The sequence below is a fragment of the Hylobates moloch genome, unplaced genomic scaffold, assembly GCF_009828535.3.
Source record: "Hylobates moloch isolate HMO894 unplaced genomic scaffold, HMol_V3 SCAFFOLD_3, whole genome shotgun sequence".
Taxonomy (NCBI): Eukaryota; Metazoa; Chordata; class Mammalia; order Primates; family Hylobatidae; genus Hylobates; species Hylobates moloch.
Window position 1 is genome coordinate 132,196,214 of NW_026652278.1, and position 15,521 is coordinate 132,211,734.

The following is a 15,521-nucleotide window of genomic DNA, read 5'->3' on the forward strand; positions in this document are numbered from 1 at the left end:
AAGGTTCGAAGAGATTGGGGCGTTTAATTTGTACCTCCCTGTATGCCAGCAGATATAGGCTACCACTGGTTGGAGATTTAGGATGGCACCTTCTTTTGCTAGGGTGCTGTGACTGAAAGCCAACGAGGGGAGATGCAATCACAGTGAGCAGAGGGTCCCCATGGTATCTTTGGTGGCTTAGTGGAAAGGTCTTTGTCCCTGATTCTTCTCACAGCCAAGAACAAAGATTTACAGTGAGACTTGATGGAGGCTCTCTACTACCTGTGAGTGTGATGAAATAAGAGGTCAAATCGCTTCTGTTGCTGGATCACTAAGAATGATGGAACTAGTGTTTTAAAATGTCTCATAAAGAGGAGACCTCTCTCAGTCACCTGGATTTCTTAATTGGCATTCACTCTTCTATAGATAGTAATTACCACCGAGCAAAAATGACTCATTCTCTCCCTACCCTTTGTTCCCCAATTTGTTGCAATGCATTATTCAAGGAGATGAGTAGCACTACTAACACCGGCTTCTAAAGAATTATTAGACTTAGAAAAGAACTAGGCCGGGCACAGTGGCTCACACCTGTAATCCCAGCACTTTGGGAGGCTGAGGTGGGCAGATTAATAGAGGTCAGGAGTTCAAGACCAGTCTGGCTAACATGGTGAAACCCCGTCTCTACTAAAATTCCGAAAATTAGCCGGGTGTGGTGGTGGGTGCCTGTAATACCAGCTCCTCCTCGGGAGGCTGTGTGCAGGAGAATTGCTTTTGAACCCAGGAGGCAGAGGTTGCAGTGAGCCGAGGCTGTGCCACTGCACTCCAGCCTGGCTGACAGAGCGAGACTCCATCTCAAAAAAACTAAAAACAAAACAACAACAGCAAACAGAACTAAATATACTTCTGTGTCTTCTGAATGATGGTTTAGCTTACAGTCCTCCAAACATAGGTATTAACAGAATAAGAGTTGAGCGGCAAAGCTGACCCAGCTGGCCCATTACAAAGCTGTGGGGAGTTTTCTTTTTCTTTTTTTTTTTAGCTACTTGATTTTGTCAAAATCTGGGGTTGTAAACGTTCCATTCTCAAAGGTGTGAATATGCTGCATGACGTCTCAAAACAAAAGCCCACAAAGTGGAGTTTCTAGGTGGGATGGGGCCTCCGCCTTCAGGCACAGCATGATAGTAAGCCAGGCTGATGCCCAGTGCTCCCTGGCATGAGTGTGACTCTGGGAAGTGCCCAGTGATCTCTCCCCAGGTCATACCCACCCCAGGTGAAGCAGGCCCCAGGCTAATACTGCCCACTGTGCATCACCTGACCTTCCCCTCGTCAACTAGGAGCAGGGACAAGAGAGGCAAGGGTCTGTGGAATATGCAAGATTTACAGGAAATGATGTCTGGCAGCTTTTTTTTTTTTTTTTAAAGTCTGAACACCAACATGTTCCACACAGTGGTCTCCAGTGTAGTATGGAAAAACATAACCCTTGATAAAAGGCGGCTTTATTGTCAATCAGCTTCAGGAAAAGCTGAATTATAGAGTTAAATCAGTGACCTTACTGAAGACTTCTCAAAAGTTTTTAATAGCGGCCAGGCACAGTGGCTCACGCCTGTAATTCCAGCACTTTGGAAGGCCAAGGTGAGAGGATCAGTTGAGGCCAGGAATTAAAGACTAGCCTGGACAACAAAACGAGACCCTGTCTGTACCAAAACAAAACAAAACAAACAAAAAAGTTATTAATAGCTAATATGAATTGTATGAAGCCTTATCCCAACTTAATTGAACTTGGGAGCCTGCTTTAAATTCTAACATATCCCATCCCACAGAACACATGTCCTCATTTGGGGATCCCTGGTCTAGTGGAAAGATGATGGAAGTTGAAGCTGGGAGGGATGGTTTCCAGGTCCTAGGAGGGATGGTTTCTAGGTCCTAGGAGGGATGGTTTCCATGTCCTACGTAATAGCTTCATACCCACAGTGTCTGGGCAGATAAACATTGCAATAATGGAAGCATAAACAAAGTCTAAAGTGCCTTCTAATACGGCATAGTCATGAATGTTCCCAACAATCCCCTTAGAGTATCTTCCTGCCTACAAATTAAGCATAGACTGGCCCTGAGTAAAGCCTCCCGGGCGCTAATGGTTTCCTTATCTACAGCAGCTCCAGGAGGCCACAGCGCTCAACATTGTTTGCATTTTCTTTTTGCTAGCAAATTCTGTGAAACCCACAGCTCCTGCCTGGCCATGTCCAATCCTGGCTGCTCCTCAAGAGCATGTGTCAGGAGTCTCGGCTGGGCCAGGCACGGGGGGCTAGGCCAGGCGTGGGGGGCTAGGCCACACCCAAAGGTCTGCCAGGTTCCAGTAGGTGATGCCAATGAATAGAGAGCCATTCTCCTTTCCTGCCTTCCTTTTCCACCTTCCCAGGCCAGCAGGCTCCATCTTTTAAATTTTCTTCATGTTCCCTTGCGAATCCCAAGGAATTACCATTTAAAATCTTTTAGAAATATACTAGTAAATACAAAAAAGAAATCTGTCTGCCCCAGCCCATCTGGCAGGTCCCATGGTATAACTCTGCCTAGTATAAACCTGCCTGAGATAGTCCATAAGCATAGTGCTCAGTTCTTGCCAGACTGCACCTGAAGCTCATTTCACAGCCATTCTTCTTTAGAATTGCTCAAATATCTTAATTCCCTTAGAACAGCAGAGCTAAGAGAAGGTTGGTGCCTGCCACTTGACTTACCTGAGAAAAATAAGGAAGCTATTATTATCCTTGGTCTTTGGACATAATTGTGATTTAACAATAAATATGATGTTTTGAAATCCATAGCACCACCTCTGCAACTCAGGGATAGGCAACAAAGTCAGGGAATACAGATGACACAAACACAAGCATCTGGTTCCATTTTATTAAAAAACAAAACCAAAAGAAATTTTGCAGTGAAATTTCCTGGAATTCACAACCCTCATTTAAAAATCCTTATAGCTGCAATATTTTTTTTTTTTTTTTTTTAGCCAGTACGTAAGAACACGATTGCACTTATTTACATGATAGTCTTCTATATAACAAAAATAACCATGTTGTAATGATTGTTTGCAACTATCATCCTTGTTTCATCACTAGCCCATTATGAGACAAGTTGATTATGCTCTCCAAGTACAAAGAGAATAAAGCAAAATAAAAGTCTGTGTCTCCTAATAGAAGACAAATTCATTTAAAGACAGTTACTTTTTTTTTTTTCAATTTCTTTGTATTTCAAGAGGGATATAAAGTGCTTTGAAAGGAGTAGGGTAGGTGCCTGAGGTGGGGAATAAGGAAAGAAATTTATACAGAAAAAATTAAACTACACTGCCTTAACTAATCATCTCAATATGCATACAACTTTGTACAGAAGATTAGTTTTGGGTAAAAACACTACATAATTCACTAGGACTTATTTCGGCAATTAAGAACTAACTGAAGTCCAAATTAAAGACTCCCCATGCAAATATCATCAGGAGTGACTTTTTTGTGATTTTGGGTCAGATGCTATATAAATCAAGGAAGCTCAGTCACACAGTCTGAATATGGAGAGGACAGACAATGCCAAGATGGGACCATCATCTACGACCTGCAGACTAGCCAGAAAGACCTTGTGGGGAAGCTAAGTAGACGTTACCCCAACATCAATCATTTTACAACAAAAGCATTTTGTTGGAAGCATTTGTTTACAATAAAAGTAATTTGTGTTAGGATAGAAAAAAAGGCCATTGGAATTTCCTCTTGCTAGTAGGGAGGAAGATTGATTTATGATGTCATGTCTGATTATTTATAACTGTAAATTCATTATTTGCAGATTTTTTTCTAGTGGGGAAATAATGTGCTGTACAAAGTGGTTAAAAGAAGTTATTTCTTTTTCACATTTTTATAACTGGCAATTGCTGGTTATGGTCTGCAGTCTACAAAACTGGGTATCACATATGTACTGCTTGAGAGTTTCCCCTGGAAACCAGAATAATCATCCTCCCAGCTCATGAACATTTTAAAGAACAATACCCATTTTTTTTTTTTCCAGAAAATGGATGGAATGTAACTTTTCACACATACAAAATTACTTCATTTTCTAAATGTAAGGGACACCCCTCTATAAAAATAACAGTCCCTCCCCACTCCCACCCCTACATCTCCTTCTAATTATAAAATGGTAGAACCATCTCAGATTACTAATGTGAAAGCAGGAAGTAAATATATTATGTACATGTACAAAACACATCAGTATTTCACACCATTTACATTCATATGAAAGAAGTCCTTTTATTGATCTTCCTTTGCAATTTCACAAGAATAAAGTTGAGATAACTTACAAAAACAAGCAGTCCCTTGCTTATAACTGCACGAACATTCTAGCCAGAGGCATCTTCTTTGCAAATAGAGCAACATTATCCTTCAACATTTTGCAGAAGTAAGGGCTGCCGACAGTGAGAAGATCTGTGGGGTCTCCTTCAGCTTTTTAGAGTTTGTGACATTCTTTCCTCATTTGATAAACGTAGACCAAATTCTCAACTACCGAAGAAATTGTATGATGAAAGGCAAGTAACTGGTTGTTGAATTTGTGACCCAAGTCAAATTAATTTGCTGAAAGAATAATTGCGATTGCTCCAGCAGAGGGCACTCGGCCCCTTGCAATAACATCCTACTGAACAGTAAGTACCATAGATGCCAACGCAAATTCAGACCGAAAAGTCCGTGTATGTGTTAGTTCTTCAACTGCTCTACTATACCCATTAGTACAGGCAACAGTTTGGTATCTTCTTCGAAAGAGCAGGATATACTATATTTAGCTAGCTCTTATACATGAAAATTCTTTGGCTATTTAAAATCTTCACATTCTCAAAGAGAACAATGTTCTGAGTTCAGTAAAGCGCTAGATTTGTCAGAAAGTTTTGAAGGAAAAGGGGACTAAACAGTAGACTTTAAAGATGGTGTGGTACTAAGGCCACAATTCATTTTTTCGATTTCAGGATTTAGTAAGGTCAATCAACAGTCTGCAAGAGAAAACCCCATAAGGTTTAATGGTTTCATTCAACCATGCAACCCACCTTCACTTTTATTTATGAGAACATTAGGAGAAAATTCAACTAGTCAATGGAAGAAACATGTGTTCATTTGGATGGTGATCAGTCTTTGGTTTATATAGCACACATGGTCCCCACATTTCCCCTGCTTCTCCAAGCCTGTCACTTCACTAAGGATAACAGACCACAGATGTTCTGCCAAGCAATGACTTTGGGTAATTCAGATTAAGCGACCTTCTCTAAGGATTTTTCTCCCTCACTGTGTTCAGACATTGCAGACCTCTTAATAGATGTGTATATTTTTGTCTTATCATTATCATCGGCAAATATTTATCAGGTGGCCATAGAGCAAATAGCTCAGTATTACGTGCAAACGTCAGTGGTAGCACAGGATTAGAAGATCTTTGATCACTGAAATTCCTGAAAAAGCCACTTGATTATGAAGCACTCAAGGCAGGTGAAGAGAGATGTGATTGACCTCAGCAGGTTCTTGTAGAACAAGCAGGATTGCAATCAAATTGCTCAGTATTAAGGGGCCACGTCTAGCATCTGGACTTGCTTCATTAGTTCTCGGATGATAATTTAGTGTCAATAAAAGGTGTAGAGTGGAAGAGTATGGCTATTGATCTGTGGGTCTTTAAAAATTAATGTTCCTATTACACAGGGTCTGGGGTTGAGTGAGGACAAAAGGAGGGAAAAGGAAGAGCTAAGGGATGATGAGAAACTCATATTAGCTTCTTAGAATTAATTTATTTTTCAGGCAATCCACACCTTCTTTGTAATCATGAGTATTTTAACTCATGAGTATTTAATTCCTTAAAAATACAAACTCCCCAAAACCCAGGTCAGCTCTAAACCTAGGGATGAGCATTTACTTGGGGACAGTATGCACATTTTGTTAAGCACAGAAGCTTTCCAGCCCTGCTTTGACCAGCTCCCTGATCAGAGATCCTGCCGTTCTCTTTTCTTACTTCCTGCAGGGTGACACTCCCATCCCATTTTAACTGCCAACATCAAACGTATTCATCCATGCAATGGCATGGATGAGGGATCTCGGTGGCCAAGAGCACTGCATGAAGAACCATGCATCCCCACCTTAGAGGGTAGTCTCTTCGTGTCTGTTAGTCTTCAGGAATTAGTGGCCCTCAGGTCACTTAAGATGAGCAAGTGCTTGTGCTAAGTAGTTAGGAAGAATGGGCATTCTATCAGGTACAGTATACAAGTTTTTCCAAGAAATTCTAACCCTGGGGGCTCAGGCGAAATGAGGAGGGTCAAATGCTGAGGGTGGGAGAAAGCAGATCTAGACAGCATTCTGGAATTGTTGCTTTGCCATTATTTGCCCAGAAAACATTTATGGCAAGGAAGCCTGAAAACATGGCAATGGTTGTAAGACGGGTTGCGATACAACTGGTGATATGAGAAGTGAAAATGAAACTGACTCTTTTAGGGAAGGCATTGGTTTATAGTAAACTGGTTTGCTTCATCAGAAGTGAATATGGATACTGTTACACAGTATAAAGAAGAAAAACACCAACAACAGTAACAATGGTAACCATGATAATGATAATAACTTTGTAGGTATAGAACCTCCAGTTTTTTTTGTGTTCTGGAGGTTATTTCAGAGTTTCTTGCAAGAGAGAAAACAAATTAGAAAAAAAAGGGGGAGAGAGAAGATGGGAAAATAATTTATGTACGGGTATACAAAGTAAGATATAGGCAGTCAGAGAAAAACAGATACAGACAGAAAAGGAAAAGAAACCTAAGTGAGAGAAGATATAAAAGTGCTACTGGAAATTGCCTCTGTGGCCTTAGTACCAGAAAAGACTGGACTCTGGCTCCACAGAGGGAGTGACTCCATATCCCAGATTTTTTGAAAAAGTTTTGATTCAAGGATTTTTTTTAAGTCAGGGTGATACATTAAATGGATAACTAAATGTCTTTTAATTTTGTATGCTCTGCAAAAATATCCATCTAAACAAAACTCATAAATAAGAATCCTATGTTAGATCACTGGCATTGATTTGGTTTTGAGAGTATGGTAGCCTCAGGGATGTCAGGGCAGTAACTGAAATGGCCACTGGGCACAGTGAGTTTTGAAATGACCAAACCCAGATCTATAAATTTCCAGGATATTTCACCAGGATGAAGGAAATGTTAAAAACAAGAAAACAAAACAAAACACAAAAACAAATGAACATTTTTGGACAGAGCTTTGCCTCCACGATTCTGATCATTACCATGTGATGTCAAAAATGGGTAGGTACCTTTGCCGCTTTTAATTTTCTACCTTCTCCAGACTCTACCTCTCCCTGTGTAGATGACCAGAGTTGACACTCCAGGGGATATCTAACCCTAGAGATTAAGTCAATGTTCAAAAGCTGTATTCATAGTCAGGGCTCAGCTCTTCCAAAGGGACTAGCCACACAGGAGGTAGCAGTTCCTGAAGGTGACCCTAAATTATTCTGAGTGAATGCAAATGCTCCTTTTCTTCCCCATAGCATTGGGGTGGCAGGTGGATGCTGACTTGGAGTAAAATGCTGGCTATTGGAGGTGGTCATAATTCATCAAGTAGAGACTGGATGATCACAGGCCCCCAAAGATTCTTTTTCAATAAGGCCACATAAAGTCTTGCATTTGGAGTCAATATTTCTCATTCTTTCCTCCCAAGTTCGTGAGTTTTCACTACAGCTGTGGGACTGGGGGACATTGGGAAAGGACTTTCACCAACCATGAAGAAGAAGAAGGGGTTGAGGTAAAGTTGGGTGATTTCAGTCTGGAGTTCTCTTTGGCTCCTAAGTGCCACACATCAGTCCAAGGGTTTGCCATAGAAGTGAGGGGTATAATTTTGTTTCAGCACCAAATCAGCATGGTTTGTGTGACTTTTAAGTAACAACTGGTCAGAGGAGTAACAACAAATGGTCATGGACATCAGTGATATGGTTAGAAAGTTCAAGCAGAAATTTTAAAAAGGGTTGTCTGAATCTTTATTCACTACAAAATAAATGGACCTCTGGGCCTCTCATTAGGCGACTTGGGTGGTGTCCAGTTCTCCCTGGAGGTAATTAAGATATTAACCTTCTTTTCTTTTGTAAGGGTCAGGGGATCTTGTGAGAATACTGGAGGAACTCTAGACCTGCATTGTCCAATTGGCAGCCACTAGCCACATGTGACTATCCAAATTGAGAGGTGCTGTGAGTGTAAAAGACACAATGGATTTAGAAGACTTAGTACATAAAAGCATGTAAAACATGTCATTAATTTACATTAGTGACATGTTGAAACAATATTAGGTTAAAGTACATGATTAAAATTATCTTTACCTGTTTCTTTTTACACTTTAAAATGTGGCTAGTAGAAAATTCAAAATTATGTCTGACTTGCATTACGTTTCTGTTGGACAGCGCTAGTCTAGACTCTTGCTATAGAAAAATGCACATCTGCAAATACACATACAGTTTGCATTTGCTTCTAGGGGGTACACACACCCTCTGACACTCATCTGTAGACTACTGGGTCTCCAGGTCAGTCTCTTTGGGGGAGGTAAAGAAGGCTATAAGGAAGGGCTGTTCCCCTTTCTTCTGAAAGAGAAACTTTCTGGTTAAGCTTTTTTTTTTTTTCTTTTTCTTTTTTTTCTTAAACTATCAAAGCTACAGGAAAAGCCTCCAGAAACAAACCTTTGGTAAGTAGTGAATGGCAAAGGCTCAGGGGGTTTGCAGCAGGACCTTCTTGGGGTCAGATCTGCAAGCCTCGGGTTGGCCTTTCAGACCTCTCATCGTCTATGAGGCATCCTGTAAGTGCAGCTGTGGCCAGGGCTTGCATATGCAATCCATTCCTGATTCACCTAGTTCTTGGCAGGAAGAGAAAATACTCGTTAATCAGAGGACTAAACAATCCAAAGCGCATTCTCTCTCTGGGAATGGAATATAATTTATATTTCTCTTGCTATTGAATTATCCTTCTAATTCCACTGGACTAAAGTTAATACCAGTAATACTAAAATTTGTTTTGGGCAAAGCCGACTGAAGGAGGATTCAGTGGCACAAGCCTATGCTGACTGTGAAAAATAAACACCTCTGAGATCAAGAATCCCACAGTGAGAGCGAGGATTTGAAGGTACCCAGAGATTGCAAACTCTGTGACTAACAGCAATTTTTAAACAAGGCAAAACAAACCAACTCCTACTTGGACTTAAAACTTCAATCATTTAGATTTTTATTCTCAGCACCATAGTTGTGCCAAGTATCAAAGGCTGTTATTACATGGTACACGTCAAGTAACTCTACCTCCCCAAGCTACGAAGCCTGATTGCCACAAGTCATAGCTATCTGCAAAAATTAATCCTGCCTCTGAAAGGCTCATCTGTGGTCCTACAGCCAGAGGAGCTTGGGGACTCATGTTATTAAACCCTTCACTTTACAGATGGAGAAGCCGAGGCTTAGTAAAGCGTGTGGCTCATCTAGGATTCTCAATTCAGAGCTCTCTTCATTCCTCCTGCCTCTTTTCCCACACATAGAGAGTGCATTTCATTACAGGAAGCATTGGACTCCTAGGGAGATGAGACCTTTCTGAGGGTAATAATCATCTGCCTTCCCTTACTGTCTACTTATAAACCATCAAACAGGAAATTGGTAAAGGTGGTGAAAAAAGAGCAGCTAGTATTCTCCCTTGACCTGCACTCCATGTTTCAGCAGGCGGCAAGGATTTACAGCAGAACCAAACTCTTTTTGAATGAATATTAGTCTAATGAGGTGGAAAAGTCCCCATCAATACATAAAAACAACTCAGTGAGAAAAGCTTTCTTTCCTAGTTAATCCAAGCCGCAGCCTGGTGTTTGCCAGCTGCGTAGAGATAAGGTGATCCATCTGATTGTTCAGAGACGTTGTCAATGACCTTAGTCATCGCTGTATCTGGATAGTCTGAATATATTACAAAATTGCCCGCTGAAAAAATAGCACATTTCTGTCATAGTTACAAAAAATGAATAAAAACAGAAAGAGTTTAAAAACACCATTGTGTTTCAGTATTTACTTGATACCTCTTTTCCTTTCCCTCTTTGTCTATTTCAGTCAGGATAAACTTGATCTAGCAAATTCTCATGCTGCATACTTTTTGGTTCAAATGATACAGCAAATCACACCTCATTCCTCACTTGGTATCTGGACATACTCAGGGAGCCCTGGGAAGCAATCTGCTAGGGATTCACCTAAATCCTCCCACATGGTCTGGTGAGATTCAACAGAAGTGTGTTGAAATTAAGGTAAAAGCTAGGTGCTACTGCAGCCCCCACTGTGTTTGCTATTGGACTTAAAAATGATTGGCTTTTCTCTAAAGACTCCATTTTTTACAGAACCCACTTACAGAGGTAAGAAAAAAACTGTTCTAGCCCAGGGGAAACCAATGCAACTGGCATTTTGTTTTCAATGGGAAGGAAATGTGGTATCTGGTTTTAAAACCAGCCTTACAATCACCAAAGACTGGATGCCTTGGAGGGGACTTCTGAGTTCGGAATTTCAGCCAAAGACTGTAAGACCCAGAAGAATGAAACGGCTTCCCTAGAGCTCCCTTCTCATGTCACATGGGCCCTTAATCAAGCCCGGCAAGTGGAAGCCAGTGTGATGTGGCTTAAAATAACCAGCAGTGGCCTCAGCAGATTTAGACCTTAGTGTTGGGGTCTCTGGCAGCTGGGGTTTTTAAAGGCCCACTTAGAAGAACTTAGATTCTTAATGAAAGCTGGCCTTAGTCCATTTCAGGGTGCTGAGGCACTTCTCAAAGCCATGCACACTTCATGCTGAGAGGTCAAGACCACGTATCTGAGAGATGGAATACAAACTGATCATAGCAGGAACTGGTGCTTCTAAACAGAAACCTATACAAAAGCTGAGTGCATCAAAGGAAAAACAAAGGAATAGATGGAAAGTAAAGTACAATAATCTTTAAAAAAATTGCCAAAGAAATCAAACAACATGCCAAAAACAAGAACAATAAGACATGGAAATAATTGAAATGAAACTAAGAAATCCTAAAGGTGGCCTTTTAGTCTCTCTTTTAGGAGCTTCTGAAATGAATGTCTAATGGACATGGGAGTGGAAATCAGCTTTCAACTTCCCAGCTGCCAAGGCCACAGACTGCCATACAGATGGAGAAGCTGCATCCTGATTGACAAGACTTTGGATATTGCTTTTCGTCAGCATTCTTGAACGGAGCGCCCTGGAGTTGCCAAGGTGATCTGGAGGTGTGTGTGTGTGCTTGGTCCAAGTCTTGGAGCACTCCTCCCTTCCTTCCCCTTGGGTCCTACTATCTCTTTTCTTCTGGATTTGTCATTTCAAGATTTCACCTCTTCACAGTCCTGGTCAGTGGAAAGTTCTACATCAGACAGTCCAACCTCCATTGCCATGATCAAGGAAATGTCAGAATCGCTGCTTACAGCTGGCTCCTGCTCACCTGGGAGGAGAAAGCAAAGTTCACAGTGAACACCAAGCTATATCTTTGCATGCTGGTTATTTCAGTACAATTGCTTGTAATAATATTTCTTTAAAGGCCAAGAGAAGGTATTATAAAAATTGGGTATTCTGTAAAAACTCTAGTTAAAGCCTCATGTCACATGGGTCAAAAAGTTAAATGTAAACAAAAGAAAGTAGAAGAATAAAATATGTCATCTAAGGATATGTCTTAGTAGGAAAATATATATCTACTATAAGTTGGGCAAGAAATTCTATTTAGAAAAGTAATTGGGCAATCCACAGAAGAAAAGATTGTTACATATGCGTAACACTTAAAAATGTCAAACACACGTAAAATAAAATCAAAAGGCATATCAAACTCAGGAATTTGCAAAAAATTTCACAAAGGTTTCTATACTTAACATATAGAAAGCTTTTAAATCAATAAGAAAAACAGTTCAATAGAAAAATGGACAAAGGTTACCATTACACAATTCACGGAAGAGTGTAATATAAATGACCAATAAATATGAGGTAAAAACAAGATGTCCTTTTTTGTCTTATGTAATCTTCACTCTTTAAAAGAAGATAAGATAATATTACAGTTAAGGGTACATTGAGGTAGGTAGGTACATGATACACTGCACATAGAACTGTGAAATTTTCACTCAGTAATTTCCGAGATGTATTATAGAGAAATAACTGGAGATGCAAAACTATTCAATTAAGCATTATTTACAGTGGCAAAACATTGCAAGTAACTTAAAGTCCAACAATAGAGAATATCTGAATAAACCTATTACTTCTAAAGGACAATGTTGTTATAACCATTAAAACGACGTTTTCAAAGAATTTATAGTTACATGAGAAGATGTTCACAGTATACTGTTAAGTGAAAACAGAAATATTTAAAACGTTGTATGCAGTGGGGTCAACAGAGAAAGTTAAATGGAAGCAAGGAAACCAAAAATGCTAACGAGAGTCATCTCTAGTGTTGGGATTTATATTCATTTTCTTTTAACATTTTTTTCAGTTCTCCCAAATACTCTTCAATGAACGTATATCACTTAGTCATTCAAGACATTATCTACTGTGTCCCTGCTGCACACTAAGGATTATGCCAGAGGTTATGGATATAGGGGAGAGCAAGACGATCCCTATCCTGAAGGAGCTCATTGTCTGGTGGGCAGGTTGAACATTCACTAGGCAATTACAACACAGTGAGATAAGCACCAGGATGGAAGATGTACCAGGTATTACAGGAGCAGGTAAGAGGGCTATGTAACCATATACTGGGTGCAATGTCTAAATTGAGTCCTAAAGGATAATCTGTATTATAGCCAGATGAATAAGAAGAAATAATCCTTTAAGCAACAGCATGTACAGATGGCTGGAGGTGATAGGGAGCTGTGGGCAGGCAGATATCAGAGGGTTTTTAATTTGACTGGAATGCAGAGTCAAGCTGGGGAATATGGACAGAGGAGGCCAGAGAGCTGAGCTGCAAGCTGCATAAAGGCAGCTTTCAACCCAGAAGGTCTTGTACTTTCTCTTACTTTGCAGAAGAAATATGCAATTAAAAAAACCAACAAAAATGTATAAGTACTAAAGAATAATAATGGTTATAATACTTTTGTTCTGATAATCACTAATATAATTTTTTCATGTTGTGGCACAGTTAAGGCACATATACACCATGGAATACTATGCAGCCATAAAAAATGATGAGTTCGTGTCCTTTGTAGGGACATGGATGAAACTGGAAAACATCATTCTCAGTAAACTATCGCAAGGACAAAAAACCAAACACCGCATGTTCTCACTCATAGGTGGGAATTGAACAATGAGAACTCATGGACACAGGAAGGGGAACATCACTTTCCGGGTACTGTTGTGGGGTGGGGGGTGGGGGGGGCGGGGACAGCATTAGGAGATATACCTAATGCTAAATGACGAGCTAATGGGTGCAGGAAATCAACATGGCACATGGATACATATGTAACAAACCTGCACATTGTGCACATGTACCCTAAAACCTAAAGTATAATTTAAAAAAAAATAAAATTAAAAAAAAAAAAAGAAAAATACCTGAGTTTCAAGGAGGACAGTGAATTCCTCAGATGTTTTAAAGGAGACAAGAGAACTAACAAAGAATTATGGCCTGAAGAATCAGTTTTATAGAAGTGGGGTATTTCTCCTTGAAGAGGTCCTTCACATCCCTTGTAAGTTGGATTCCTAGGTATTTTATTCTCTTTGAAGCAATTGTGAATGGGAGTTCACTCATGATTTGGCTCTCTGTTTGTCTGTGATTGGTGTACAAGAATGCTTGTGATTTTTGTACACTGATTTTGTATCCTGAGACTTTGCTGAAGTTGCTAATCAGCTTAAGGAGATTTTGGGCTGAGACGATGGGGTTTTCTAGATATACAATCATGTCATCTGCAAACAGGGACAGTTTGACTTCCTCTTTTCCTAATTGAATACCCTTTATTTCCTTCTCCTGCCTGATTGCCCTGGCCAGAACCTCCAGCACTATGTTGAATAGGAGTGGTGAGAGAGGGCATCCCTGTCTTGTGCCAGTTTTCAAAGGGAATGCATCCAGTTTCTGCGCATTCAGTATGATATTGGCTGTGGGTTTGTCATAGATAGCTCCTATTATTTTGAGATACGTCCCATCAATACCTAATTTATTGAGAGTTTTTATCATGAAGGGCTGTTGAATTTTGTCAAAGGCCTTTTCTGCATCTATTGAGATAATCATGTGGTTTTTGTCTTTGGTTCTGTTTATATGCTGGATTACATTTATTGATTTGCGTATGTTGAACCAGCCTTGCATCCCAGGGATGAAGCCCACTTGATCATGGTGGATAAGCTGTTTGATGTGTTGCTGGATTCGGTTTGCCAGTATTTTATTGAGGATTTCTGCATCAATGTTCATCAAGGATATTGGTCTGAAATTCTCTTTTTTGGTTATGTCTCTGCCAGGCTTTGGTATCAGGACGATGCTGGCCTCATAATATGTGTTAGGGAGGATTCCCTCTTTTTCTATCGATTGGAATAGTTTCAGAAGGAATGGTACCAGTTCCTCCTTGTACCTCTGGTAGAATTCGGCTGTGAATCCATCAGGTCCTGGACTCTTTTTGGTTGGTAAGCTATTGATTATTGCCACAATTTCAGAGCCTGTTAGCTCAATGAAATAAAAGAGGATACAAACAAATGGAAGAACATTCCATGCTCATGGGTTGGAAGAATCAGTATCGTGAAAATGGCCATACTGCCCAAGGTAATTTATAGATTCAATGCCATCCCCATCAAGCTACCAATGACTTTCTTCACAGAATTGGAAAAAACTACTTTAAAGTTCATATGGAACCAAAAAAGAGTCCACATTGCCAAGTCAATCCTAAGCCAAAAGAACAAAGCTGGAGGCATCATGCTACCTCACTTCAAACTATACTACACAGCTACAGTAACCAAAACAGCATGGTACTGGTACCACAACAGAGACATAGATCAATGGAAAAGAACAGAGCCCTCAGAAATAATGCCACATATCTACAACTATCTGATCTTTGACAAACCTGACAAAAACAAGCAATGGGGAAAGGATTCCCTATTTAATAAATGGTGCTGGGAAAACTGGCTAGCCATATGTAGAAAGCTGAAACTGGATCCCTTCCTTACACCTTATACAAAAATTAATTCAAGATGGATTAAAGACTTAAATGTTAGACCTAAAACCATAAAAACCCTAGAAGAAAACCTAGGCAATACCATTCAGGACATAGGCGTGGGCAAGGACTTCATGTCTAAAACACCAAAAGCAATGGCAACAAAAGCCAGAATTGACAAATGGGAGCTAATTAAACTAAAGAGCTTCTGCACAGCAAAAGAAACTATCATCAGAGTGAACAGGCAACCTACAAAATGGGAGAAAATTTTCGCAACCTACTCATCTGACAAAGGGCTAATATCCAGAATCTACAATGAACTCAAACAAATTTACAAGAAAAAAACAACCCCATCAAAAAGTGGGCGAAGGACATGAACAGACACTTCTC

At 40.1% G+C, this 15,521-nt stretch overlaps 1 protein-coding gene across 1 annotated transcript in view; it reads right to left on the reverse strand.

Annotated features, from left to right (window-relative positions):
• Window positions 1-2,859: 2,859 nt before the first annotated feature.
• Window positions 2,860-15,521, reverse strand: part of RNF150 (ring finger protein 150) — a 277,839-nt gene continuing 265,177 nt past the window's right edge. The window contains exon 7 of the mRNA XM_032147607.2: window positions 2,860-11,464. Coding sequence (XP_032003498.1) covers window positions 11,346-11,464 — 119 coding nt within the window. The 3' untranslated portion in view covers window positions 2,860-11,345. The remainder of the gene's footprint in view (window positions 11,465-15,521) is intronic.